We start from the raw sequence: 13,320 nt of genomic DNA, 5'->3' as shown, positions 1-13,320 counted from the left end.
GTGTTTGATAACTCAGCTTTCCCAGACATAAGAAACAGTACCTAGGAGCACACACCAGCTTTATACATCTAACAGATAGGAAACATTGACCGGTAAGAAATCTCGCTGACCTCAAAGTCTGCAGGTCTCCCCCAACTCACCACTTCAGAGTACTAAAGCGGCATTAATCACCAGCATTCTTCTTCACCCCAGTCAGAAGGACCAAGGGCACATGCAAACAACATACAAAACCTCTCAGGACAATTTTTCAGCTGCACTCAGGATTATCTACAGTGTCTGCAGAGACTAGAAGCATATACAAATTCAGGACTAGAAGCATATACAAATTCAGAATGACCTTTCACTAAGATATATTTTGCAGAAAAGGATAAATGTCATTAGAGAAAGCTGCAAATACTTTTGTATCTCTGCCATCCTGCCTGCTGCCCCTCCCCCCACCCCACCCCTTCAGATGCCCTTAATGTAGTACCCAGAGGGCCAAACTCAAAGCCAACACCTCTTATGGAAATATACCAAGTGCAGTGTCCACGAGTGGTGTTAATCATATTCCCAGACATAACTTGGCAGTGCGCACTTTCCTGACAGTCAGGGTCTGTAACGGTTCAATAAGAAGGACAGATGACAGTCAAGAAAAAAAATGGCTTAGATTCTTACCTGCCCGCACACCCCGGTACTGAGGGGTTGCAAACATGTCCCACTGAGAAACTATTATGGCTGCAATGCCCAAGACGCAAATCACAATCAAGTAGATGAAACAGGGCTGAGGGTTGCAGTAGAAGGAATAGTAGAGCCATGGAACAAAACTGCCCATAATGAGAAGTGCTATGCCAGAGTAATCCAGCCTAGAACAGGAGACAAAACATATCTGATATAGGACTACAAACCCCCAAAATTATTGTACCCAAGTGCTCCACTGCTTATATTAAGAGTCCATTTTCCCTTGCAAAACAGGGTTTTTCCTTTGCAGCAATTCTTGTTCAAGGAATGAATCACCTGTGGAGATCCTACCTCCTACTGCAGAATTCAACTGAATAGCCATGTAGTCAGTAAGACCATTTTGAATACTCAAGTATGTGCAGTTCTCCATGGCTGGTATTCCACAAACCAAAAGGTATGAAGCGTGCACCTAAGAGCCCTTCAGCTTTTCTTTTGAGGATGAGAAGGAATAGAGTAAAGACTTACAAGAAAGTTTTCCTCAAGCACAAAAGGCATCTGCTAATAAAACTTTGTTGGTCCAGCTATGCTACAGAGAGAGAATATGAACCTCCCAGATTCGTTGGAGTGGCTGGGAACAGACAAACCATAAAGGCTTTACTGACTGACCACCTAAGAAGTGATTTTTTTTTTTTTTTGATTGCCATCAACTGAGGTGACTTCAAAACAAAAACGGTTCTTAGCACTGAGCCAGAGCAGGAGCAAAAAACATACCTCCTTTTTAGAACAAAGCTAGCCTGGTGATTAACAGCCAAGGTAAACCAAAATTTGAGAAAAAATGGAAAGGCAGAAAGCTATGTTAAGAAGCATCGGTAACTGCTTGAAGCAGCTTCAGAGGGAGAAAGGGAGGAGGAGCTGCTGTTCAGGGATATCCAGCAGCTGTTACACTCCAAGTGCTACAGGTGTACGATCCTACAGTGCAGGGGTGGCCATCCATAGCACGCCAGTCACATGCAGCCTGTGTGGAGCATGTGGAAGATCACAGAGGCAGCAGGAAACTAACAAATAGGGCAGGGAGCAGAAAGCAGAGCAACAGATCAGGTAAGGCAAGGGGATAGCAGTTGCACATGGTATGCCCTGCACACGCTTTGTGGCACATCTGCCAAAAAGGTTGGTTTCTACTTGAAGCAGAATTAATCTGGATGGTTTTGTTGCATCCAAATCACTACAGGCTTGTAACTGCTCCATGCCCACAATGTAATAGGTGCTATGCAGCACAGAAGAGCAGCTCCTCCTCCCTTCTCCAAATTGTTTCAAGAGAGCAGTTTTATGCCCAAAGATTTAGAATCTAGCCTGCCTAAATATTTCACTTTTCACAGCCATCTTTCACACAAGGCTGAAAAATCTGGTTTTGATAATTTTGGTACTCTTAGGGAATGCTGGGGCGGAGGGAACTGCACACAACCTCACTAACCAAAAGTCTCTCTGCTAGAAATGCAGCTCCTATAGCAGAGCTCAAATCCCAGTCACATGTGTCAACCCAACTGTTTTCTGCCTAACCTACATCTACAGTACTTACTTGGAGAAGAGCCGGGATACACCTTCTGAATGGCAGTAAACTGTGTGGAAGAGCCATGAGAAAGAAAGGCAGAGGATGGCTCCCAAGAAGAACAATCCCACAACCACTTTCTCTTGCACAGGTGCTACAAAGGACATGTTTGGTCGAAACATGTAGAAGATCCCCAGGCAGAGGAAGAACACGCAACCTGAGGTAGGGAAAAAAAATGAACACAGACACATGCACTTTGAAAGCTGTATTTTATGGAGCTAGGTTGAAAGAAATGGGGGAAAATGTCAAAGAAAGAGACCATCATAATACTACATTTCCACCAACTCTGATCCAGCCATGTATCTGACTACCACTTACGTGTTACAGATGTGTGCCTGTATACCCTTTACAAATACACCCTACTTTCATTTGTTTTAAGAGGTGTCTGGGATATGGTTCAGTACCTATCAATAGCATAGTAAGTCTGTTTTGCAGCTGATAATTTAATGGTAAGATAGCCTTGATGTCAGGTGAAATACCATCCACTGCTTCCTCCACTCCACAGAAGAGTTTGGAAAGCAGATATTCTGGCCCTCTTAGAACATTCTCCCACATTCCCCAGACTGACATTCATTTGAAAAAACCCACCACCACCCAGAACTATCATCTCCCTAAACCAGGAGGACTAACTGATAGGCATCTTCATAGCCCAGTCTTAAAAGATCAGGCTCCCACCCTAACCTTTAAGACCCTGAAAAAATAAGCTTTCCTATTTGCTTAGCTGCCAGTGTCCAGGCAAATGGAAAGCAGCTTGAGCTGGAAGTGAAAACACTGTTGTTTCTGGTGTTCCAGGTACATCCAGGACCTTTTATGAGCTGCTGCAAGCAAGCTCAGCCCACTTAGTTCCACAGATCAGTAATCCTGCAAAATTTGCTGCTGTGGTACATTCTGAAGGTTAAATGGTTTGCCAAAGAATACAGCTGTGCACTCATCAGCTGGAGGAGCGTAATGCTGGTTTTGTCCTCCAGAGCTCGGCTGGAGGGTTGGTGGAATATGGTCACTGCAATGCCAATTTAAAGATTAAATTTGTGGTCAGTAAACTTCTACCCACAGCATGATAATGGAGCCCTAGGGGATAGGAGGAGGGTACTCAGCCCAAAGATACTTGGAAAGTTGCCTTTTTGCAAGGCTCATATTTCAGACGTTTCTAGCAGGGAAAGAGCAGTACCTGCATGAAGTCTGAGTGAAGCAAATGGACATTTTTTTGTATTGATATGTGGGAGCCTGAAGTTTGATTTTCTAGTCAGACACTCACTCCCAGTTTGACAGGGAATGGAAAAAAGTCTTGTAGAGACATCAAAAATTTCCAATGGAGGACGAGAGAGCTGTGCATCTTCCCAGCAAAATGCAGAATGGCACTAGCAGTTCTGACAACTGCATCCACTTCTCTTTGAAAGATACTGAAGTGCTACTATTTTAACACTCCCATAAAATGTTTCTTTACTCTGATATACAGTGCATACTGAGGAAAGCAGGTAAACTAAGTAAGTAAACCTTGTTCTGTCATTAAAAGAAACATTATTTAAACTACAACCAAACAGGAAAGCAACTACATTTGTCAGACAAAAGTGCATATGCTAAAAATATTCATGCTTTGTTCCCAAATCCTCCACACACAGTAAGAGTATTGCAAAGGTTTTTATTAGTATAATTAGAAAAATGGGGCAGGAAAAGGGAACATAGGACATCCTTCCCCTAATAAGTTTTTTGAAAGTTTGGAGTTTATTAAACGTTGGGGAATTCCCAAGGCAAGAAATATACTTTCCAGAAATGTATGGGCCACAGGGACAGGCGAGGTGGTATCTATCATTGGTGAGTTTGCAGCATCAAAAAAGGGAAAAAAAGAAGTAAAAAACCCAACCTCTGTCTTCCCTAAACTTTGGTGAAAGATTTTTAACAAATGATGCCTTCAACCCTATCCAGCATGTCACCACTGGAAGGATAATCCTGTCTAAACTCATCTGCAAGTAAAGTCCCCAACCCTTACAATAGGCAGAATAAAAGACCAGTAACTACAGACTTCATAGCATGATGGAAATACCTAGGAGATGTGTCCAGATGTTCCCCGTCTCTGTGTGTATTCTGAAGATACTCTTAAAGCAAGCTCGGAAGGAGGGCATTGGTGGTCTATGTCCATGCAACAAATAGTCATTGTCTTTTAGCCAGTCAGGCAGAACATCATGGGGGATGACTCGCCATCGGCCCTCCCACACCTGTAAGTTAGAGATTGTAGATAGAATGTCAAGTAATGTGATCTCTTTCCAGAATTGCCAGCCCAAGCAGGAAGCCAACTGGCCATTTCTAACCCTGTTGTAGTCTCTCCTGCAGGTGCACCTACTCAGGCAGAAGGTCCCCAAGGAAAACAACTGTACTTGTAGCTGCTCTTCAGCTACACTTCAGCATAGCACAGAACAAGATGCATATCTTAAAGTTGGTTTTATTGCCAGCCCTACCGGGTATTAGGGTTTTGTGGGAAGCTCCATCTACAGATACCACATTCCTTGGATCTGCCTGCCTGGCTGGGGAGGATGAGGCAGAGAAGCTTGTCGGAACTAAGAGAATCGTGTCATTTTGAAAAATTTTAAACTGCTGGATTCACATTTCCATCTTGACAGTGAGAGTAGAAAATGTTAAAAGCCTGGCTGTCCTGTCATTTTCCTTTGAAAAGGCAACAATTCTTACACTTAGCCAGCTCAGGCAAGAACCCTAAAAGATGCTTTTTATTTACATTTTTGCTGTTCTGCTCTGCTGCTCACTGAATCTGCATGATTCTGTGACAATCCCATTCTAGAGAAAGCACAAAAGAAGTTTTCAGACAGGTTCTTGAAGGTGTGTAGGGAGGGATATGCAATCCTGAGTCAAACAGCGACAAATAGGAATTTGTCGAATCAACAGCAACACCCACCCACCAGTACAGCCTCATTATATCAAACTGCCATGGGACTGGAAGAAAAAGTTAATTAAAATAGGGTGTTTAGTATACTTGTGTTAGCAAATTTCTGCATCATCACAGGGGGCGGATAGGATGCGTTTTTCTTGGGACCGTTAAAAACAGGTCTGTTATGATTTGTTATAAAACACAGTTTGGTTTATTAGGGGCAGCTCTCCTCTCAACCCCAAATCCAGGTTGTCCATCAGGCTAACACAGACTGGGCCCTACAGCTTTAAGAGAAGTGAGTCTAGGCCAGTGCTATTTACATAACATAACTACTCTTCTGTTTAGGTAGCAGACTAACCCTATCCTTCTATGGAAACAAATGGCACTATAGACTTGCAAATGTTTGCTTCCAAAGAAGCCTGGAAAAAACTGACCTTGTAAATGAAAGTGCCGTGAACTGGAAACACTGGATGCAGAGTGCTATTACTCTGTGTGTGCTCACAGATGTTCCCCAAAAGGGAGGCTCCCCAGTCATGCCATCAGCTTTAGCATGTCATCCCTATTGTCCCATGCTTAACATTGTGTTTATTTATGGCAGAAGGTGATCCACAACAACCACATTACCTTGCACACAAATTCCTCCATTTTCTCCATGGCATGGTGGGCTTGTAAAAGAGGGGACATGCCCATGAACCCTTCATCTTCCTGAGGTGGTTCATCATTGCAACTGAAATCCTCACAGCTCTAAAAGAAGAAAAAAAGAAGTCATATAGAAACAGACAGTGAAAGGCAGCCTATTTTGCTCAAACAAGCTAGAAACTGAGACTTTCTACTGTACCACACAGAGAAGTCAAGGAGTTTGAGACAAGAAATAATTGTATACAAGTCCCATCTTTGAGACAGACTTGGATTCTTTTTTAGATGTTCCCCAGGGTGAAGGAAGCAAGCACAAGAGTCTGGAAAAACAGTGCTATTGTATAAATTTGTGCATTTCACTAGAAGCACAAAACAAGATATCAGGCTATGTAGCCCAGTCCCCTACCCTATCTTTCAGTCCCTCTAGGTCCCCATCTTCATGCCACACAAAGTTTGGAATTCTGGTAGCCCAGGATAAACCAATATGAGCTGCAGTCAACCTCCATGTGAAGTTTCAAGTCTTTTGCTTCAGACATCAGTACAGGTTAGGTAAACTTAGTTTTCACTCTGCTGTTTAGTTGCAAATTATGACTGCTGGACTGTTCTATAAAACTGTATTGGCCTGTTTACATCTGCTGAACTTCAAGATGCTCCCATAAGAACCTCGGCCATCCTGAATCTGGACACTAGTCCAAGTATTGAAGAAAACAGGGGTCCATTAAGGAAAGGAACCAAACCGTCTGACAGCGCTCTTGGCAAGATGCAAATATTAGTCACAGGAAACACTGGATCCCCAGAGGCCATGGGTAAGAGGTAAGTGCAAGCAGAAAAACAAGGAGTCTGAACTTTCAATTAGTAAAAAATATCCTTCTATGTACTCTCAGTCATAAAAAGGAGAAAGGCATCAGCAATAGCAATATTCTGTCACATTATAATTAGGAAGAGATTATAGACACACAGCAAATTAGATACATTTTGGCTTTCCAATTTCAGAAAATAATGATACGGGTCATTAAGAGTCTGGTTTGCTTATTACAAATCCTCTGTACCATCAGGGACTCTACTTCCAAGGTAACAGTCTAGAGACAGAAAGGAAAAAAAAAAACAAAAAATAACCCTCACACCACTCACTGCTTAGTAGGAGGTAAAGCAAAAGAAGCTAAACCTTTTGTGTCCTTCAGGCATTACTAAGAAAGCTACAGAGATTTCTTGCCCCAAGGCTAACGATCCGCGACTGCGTTACTGATATCCAATTTTGATTTTGTGTCTTGAAGTAATGAACAGCAGGGCCGCGAGAAACACTGTTTCGTTTCGGTGTCCATTTTGCCATTTTGAAGGGACAGTGTTTCGGTTCCCTGTTTCATTTAGTTCTGAAACTGTCCTGTTCTGGTTCGTCAAAACTGTTTCGCTGTTTCAACTCGTTTCGCCCATAGGCTATAATGGGGAATCATGAAAATGCCTAAAATGTTGTCATTTGTTGCCTGATTCAGATGTAAATTGCAGAAATGATAGCCCCTTCTGAGGGCATGAAGCCTGCCAAGTTTCAAGGAGACAGGTGAAGAGGTTTTTCAGAAACTGCGCCTCAAAGTCTTGAAAGCAAAATTTCCTGGCAGTGGCAACCTCCTGTCATCTGGCATGCAGATTTGGGAGCTCGCACCCCTGGGAGGGTTTCAGGGCTGTGCTGGACTCCTCCCAGGGGTGTGGGACCCTGGATCTGCACCAGATAACAGGAGGCTACTGCTGCTGCCTGGGACCTGTGCTGGGCGCAGCCCGCAGCAGCACTGGGGAAGACAGATGCTGCCACTGGCCCCAGGCAGCAGGAGCAGCAGACTCCTGTCATCTGACCACAGATCCAGGGACCCGCAACCCTGGGAGGGCTGTGGGGCTATGCCAGACTCCTGCCAGGGGCCGGGGAAGGGGGGGTGGCCCCTGGATCTGCGCTGGATGACAGGAGGCTGCCACTGCCACCTGGGACTGGCACTAGGTGCAGCCTGTGCCCAGCACCAGACTCCATAGAGCTCAGCCCAGCAGCAGGAGGCAGAGTGCAGCCCTGTCTCTACCCACCTCTTGCCACTAGGCTACACTCCAATCAGCTCTGCCAGCCCCATGGAGCTCAGCCTGGCAGCGGGAGGCAGAGTGCAGTGCCAGCTCTGTCTGCCTCCCGGCTGCGCTTCATGGGGCTGGCGGAGCCAATGGGAGCGCAACTCAGGAGGTGGGAGGCAGACAGAGCTGGTGCTGCACTCTGATCTGCTCCACCAGCCCCACAAAGTGTAGCCTGGTGGTGGAAGGCAGGCAGAGCCAGCGCTGCGCTTCATGGGGCTGGTGGAGCCGACTGGAGCACAGCCTGTTATTCTACATCATGTTGTTGCCTTTTAAACATCATTGATAAGACTAATTGAAAAAACTCCATAACCCCCATTCATCCAGCATTTTCCAGCTCTAGACTGTTTTCAGAACTCTACAAGTTTTCAGCTTATGACAGGCCATGTACCAACAGTCTTCACCCAAAGCTGTATGAAGCAGTATATTAATTCCATACTCCTACTTGCTTATACAGGGAGTACAGCGGATGTTATAGCTACAGTACTGCACTGAGGGACCCTCTCCTTTTGGCTGTCTACCCTAACTTAATTCAGTCACTTTTCTCTAGAATACAGTCCTCAATCCTGTGAAATTCCTCACATTTGGCTGTACTGAGAAGTTGCTTAATTGTATCCAGTTTACAACAGGACCTAAAAATCATTCTGTATAAAAGAGCTGGTGTTTTTTCATTGACAATTTCACCTGCGATGATCCCGTATTTTCTTCTAGATCATTAATAAAATTATCTTCAGGCTGAGATTCAGCCACTGGAGGACAATATTTGATACACCCTCACACTTGAGGATCTCTCTGCCAATTACATTTTGAAAGCCATTTATTAAAACAGTGGTGGGTCATTTGCAGCATATGTCACAAATAGCAAGGGCAGCCTGTGAGGAACATGCACTAGATAGGGGAGAGGACAGGCAGCACAGCAACAGTTAGGGCAGGAAACAGCAGATTGGGCAGAAGAAGCAGATCAGGGTGGCACACAGGGACAGTGTGGAGCTAATTTGTGATACACCTGCCAACAAGGTTTGCCCCCACTGCATTAAACAATTTAGTGCATTTAAACATCATGTTAATTGCCTTCACTTTTCCATATCTACTGCTGGAATAGGAAGTATACTTGAATACAAGATGAGGTTCCTGTCCCTCCTTCACCTCTCCATCCCCGCAACTGGCACAGGGGGAAAAAAAGCATACAAGGAAATCTCACTAAAAACATTGCCTATCATTAAGCTGCTGCCAAAAGCAGCATGTGCTCATTGATGGAAACCAACTATGAAGTTGATTAAATGCAGCCAAGACTGACCATGACTGCAAAACACGTGGCCCACATTAGGCAAACATGCTACCACAAGAATAGATTAGCATAGCCCATCTGAATAAGACATAAGAAAAGCCCATTAAGCACAGTCCCCCTCACCATCACCTCTATTCCAAGTCAAGGTGAGACAACACTGTGTACAGCTCACGCAGAACCTCTATTGCCCCTTCTCAGCCTGACGGACATGATTAGTGGTGCCCCACCCTCCAGGAGATGAAGCCAGACCAGGTTGCCCTGTGCCTCATCTGCAGATACATTTTTGGAGCATCCCTGGACTTGTGACAAGAACACTCAGTTCCAGTCCTGGAGGAGGCGCCAATTAGCACATGGCTCCTTTGTGCTGGTATCTAGAACACACACACACACACACACACACACACACAGCAGTACTGAGCTGTGGCTTGAAATCCTGTGGACTCTGGTGAGGCCCAGTCCAAAGAACTGTGCAGTAAATCAGAAGCCTTTGGCTTTGAACTAATATCTCAACTTGCAATTAGCACACAGCAATAAACTATGGTGTAGTTTGTGCCAGAGTTTACTGTTCCCAGGTGCTGCGCTGGTATCTGGGACCACAGCATGTTGAGCTGGGGTGAAGCAGCCCGCAACTGGCAGAAGACCCAGGGGGTGAGTCAGCTGCCAGCCCAGAGCTGTACTGCCATGGCTCAGCATGCTGCAGAAGCGCTGGCTGGGGTATGAAGGTATTTCAGTGTGGGGCCAGCTCCTGGCAACCCCTGCTCTGTAGCATCCTCACTCCCCAAACAGCCTCAGTCAGCATCTACACATGCACTTTCATGCACTGAACTCTGCCGTAGGATAGTACTTGTCCTAGACAGTACTATCCTACAATGGAGTTAATTAATTTACTGTACCTTAATAGGGCTGCATGTGTAGACAGTGACACTTTACTGCAGAGCTAATTTGTCAACTCTACAGTAAAGAGCACATGTAGCACAAACTGAGTGCTCCTGCATGAGAAGGTGTCAAACTGCTGCTCAAGTGTGTTTATGACATACCTGTATTAAAACTTGCAGCAGTTTCAAAGAAAAAAAGGGAACATGCATCAATTCTGGATAAACCAAGTACATAGGTACTACATGCAAATTGCTACAGCCAAGTTTAATTTCAAGCTAATTGTTTTCAAGTTTGCTCCTCACTTTCATGTGCTCAGGAAGAGCAGGGTTTGACAGTAAGGAGATGAGGAAGGTGCTGTCAAGGGAAAACATTGAAGGGAAGCAGAGAGCAAAGGCCCTACCTCCCCCACAGATTTGTTCTCCCTGCTATATGGAAACAAACTCAAAGCAAACCTCCTAGAATTAGGTTCTATATATGGAAAATTTATAAATTTGTTATAATTTTCCAGGCATAGAATCTAATTATTGGGGGGTCATCTTCTATTTGAGTGAATATGATGCATCATATCCAACTTCATTTCAAATTTACAATATAAATATTTAGCCAATTTTCAGACTGTGTTTTTTTGTACTGACAAATTTTCTAACTCCCTCAGGTAATAAACCTAAATATAGACGTTTCCTCCCCTCCCCTCCATACATGTAAATGCATATTTCTTCAAGACCCAGACTTACTTCTCACTACAATATTCTGCACAATAAAATTCAATAAAAGTAGTGCCAAGTTTCTTATGGTAGAGATAGCAAGAATTGACAAAACAAGCCTGTGGAGGCAAGGCATCATTAGATGCCACACAAACAAGCTAAATTTCTGCCTTTCCATTTAATTTACTTCACACTTTTGTTCAGTAGACTGACTACACAGAGCCCACAAATATGCTAAGGAGCAAAAAGAATCATGCACTTCTATCGCATGTTGCCCGGAAACACTAAATTGATAAAGGCCAAGGTCTATGATGTACAGAACTAGAGAGTATATTGCTGCCTGCTCAACTCTGCTGTTGTTATCAGGACCCCAACTTAGCTCTCCAATGGGGAAGCTAGGACCTTCCCATAACACTGGATTGTATCAACAGAAACATCATTTTTCAAATCCAGGGAAGTGATCTTTCTACTCTATTTGGCACTGATGATGCCTCACCTAGAGTACAATGTCCAGTTTTTGGTATCACGCCTCAAGAAGAACAGGTGACAGTCCAGTGCAAAGCAACAAAAACAATTAGAGGCCTGGGAAACCCAATTTATGAAGAAAGACTTAAAGAAATAGGACTATTCTGTCAAAGAAGACTGAGGGAGAGCCTCGGTAAGTCTTCAAATACCTCAGACAATTACAGAGAATGGAGATGGCCTTTTCTCTAAAGCAAGAGTGGACTTGACTAGGAACAGTGGTCTGAAGTTGTAACAGGTGTAATTTAGGTTGGTTATCAAGAAGAACTCTCTCACTAAAAGGGTGATTACATGTCAGAACAGGCTACCCAGAGAAGTGGTTGACTCTCCATCTTTGAAAACTTTTAAAAGCAGCTTAGGCAGACACTTGACTACCATGTTTTAGGAGATTAGAAAAGATGACCTCCTGAGGTCCCTTCCAGCTCTACAACTTTTCTAGGATTTTTCCACTTCTCCCATGACTGTGAAGACCCAACAAGCACAGAACAAAATTCAGAGTAGGCAAGTGTTAAAATGTGAGAATTAGTTCTACCTGCATGTCAAAGACCAACTGCAGATGCTAGAGGATACAGCAAGAGTGAAACTGTTCCTTTAAATGTACTAGGGCAAGACTAGCATGTTATTAGCTTCTGCATACATGTTCAAACACCTAGATTTGGGGGCAGGGATTGGTGAAGCTGGAGAATCAGTGCTGACCTAGATAGGTTATGGTGAACAACTAGTTCTATAAATGCTCATCTAAATCCTAAACCTGGAACAATCATCAGTACACTTATAGGGCATTCAACCAAAAATACCTAGCATTGCTGTGGACAACTGGAGAGGCCAATTAGCCTTTAGACACTTTAAAAAAAAAGAAAAAAAAAAAAGGTATTATCATGTCTGTTTGACAAGGCCTTGCTGCTGTTTAACAAGGTTTTTGTTGCAACCAACACTTTGCAGCTCAGTGTATAGACACACAAATCTGAAGAGCTGGCATCTAATATGGTATTAAAAGAGATCTGATTTTGGAACCGACAGCTGAGTTATTTGAAACATATGAATTCAGGATGCTGTCTCCTTCCATTCGTTTGGTTGGATTTCACAAGTATGCAGCTAAGCTAAGAGTCTTCGGTCTTCTATGTTGTAAGCAACAACGACTTTTGTAGACTTGTATTATCCAGGATGATTAGATCTTTAATTCAGTGTAAGAATCACTAAAATCTTGTTTCCTTCTGCTACGAACTGTGGCCTTATCTGCAAGACTATGTTATGTTCTTAGCTTCTTGCTCAAATACAAGTGCCACTCATGACTACCATATAGTTAGCAAATTTGTAAATAACTTTGGGCAGAGTTGTAGACATTATGGAGGACAGAATCAGGGTTGACCTTGATTGAACTTGTCCTACATGAATTTTGTTTGATAAACTGAAAAATGGTCCAAAGTTAAAGTCTTGCACTTCAGACAGACCAATCAAAAACAAAAATACAAACCGAGGAATGACTGCCTAGGCTACACCACGGAAGAAAGTGACCCGAAGGTTATAATGGACTGCAAGTTAAAAAAGTTAGTGTGCTCGTATTAGAAAATAAGTCAATCGTGCACTGGGTTATATTAACAGGAGTGTTACCCACAAGGGTGGATGTCCCGTTTTGGGCACTGTACATAAAAAGGATGTAGACCAGGATGCCAAATAAATGCAGGTCTCAGGCTTGTCCCTGCTTGGCCAATCCCAGATCTCTACTGCCTATACCTCTGCAAGGAGGTAAGCACTGTAATATGTAAATTAGTTTTTGAAATGGAGTGCCACTCAATTCACACAAGTTATGGAGGGGTGTTGGGTCCAAAAGGTAGAGAACCACTGATACAGATGAACTGGCAAGAATCCAGCAGAGTAACAAAAATGAAAGGTCTAGGAACCATACATTTAAAAAAATTGGAAGAACTGGGATCATTTAGTCTGGAGAAGAAAGGCTGAAAGAGGAAATTTTATCATCTTTAAAATATGTGATTACCTTTCTCTTTATAACCATCCTTCAATTGTTCTGTGTCTGCAGGGCACAGGACAAGCA

At 43.5% G+C, this 13,320-nt stretch overlaps 1 protein-coding gene across 2 annotated transcripts in view; it reads right to left on the bottom strand.

Moving 5' to 3' along the window:
• The window catches only part of ADIPOR2 (adiponectin receptor 2), a 75,910-nt gene that overhangs the window by 4,481 nt on the left and 58,109 nt on the right, over positions 1–13,320 (bottom strand). For both annotated transcript variants that reach the window (XM_090043435.1, XM_090043436.1), the window contains exons 3-6: positions 5,766–5,885; positions 4,305–4,476; positions 2,234–2,420; positions 655–842 (exon numbers count right to left, since the gene is read on the bottom strand). In XM_090043435.1, the coding sequence (XP_089899561.1) occupies positions 655–842; positions 2,234–2,420; positions 4,305–4,476; positions 5,766–5,885 (667 nt within the window). The remainder of the gene's footprint in view (positions 1–654; positions 843–2,233; positions 2,421–4,304; positions 4,477–5,765; positions 5,886–13,320) is intronic.

The sequence above is a fragment of the Crocodylus siamensis genome, chromosome 4 (assembly GCF_052110815.1).
Source record: "Crocodylus siamensis isolate JL-2025a chromosome 4, ASM5211081v1, whole genome shotgun sequence".
NCBI classification, from domain to species: Eukaryota; Metazoa; Chordata; order Crocodylia; family Crocodylidae; genus Crocodylus; species Crocodylus siamensis.
This window is presented reverse-complemented; position numbering and strand designations above follow the sequence as displayed.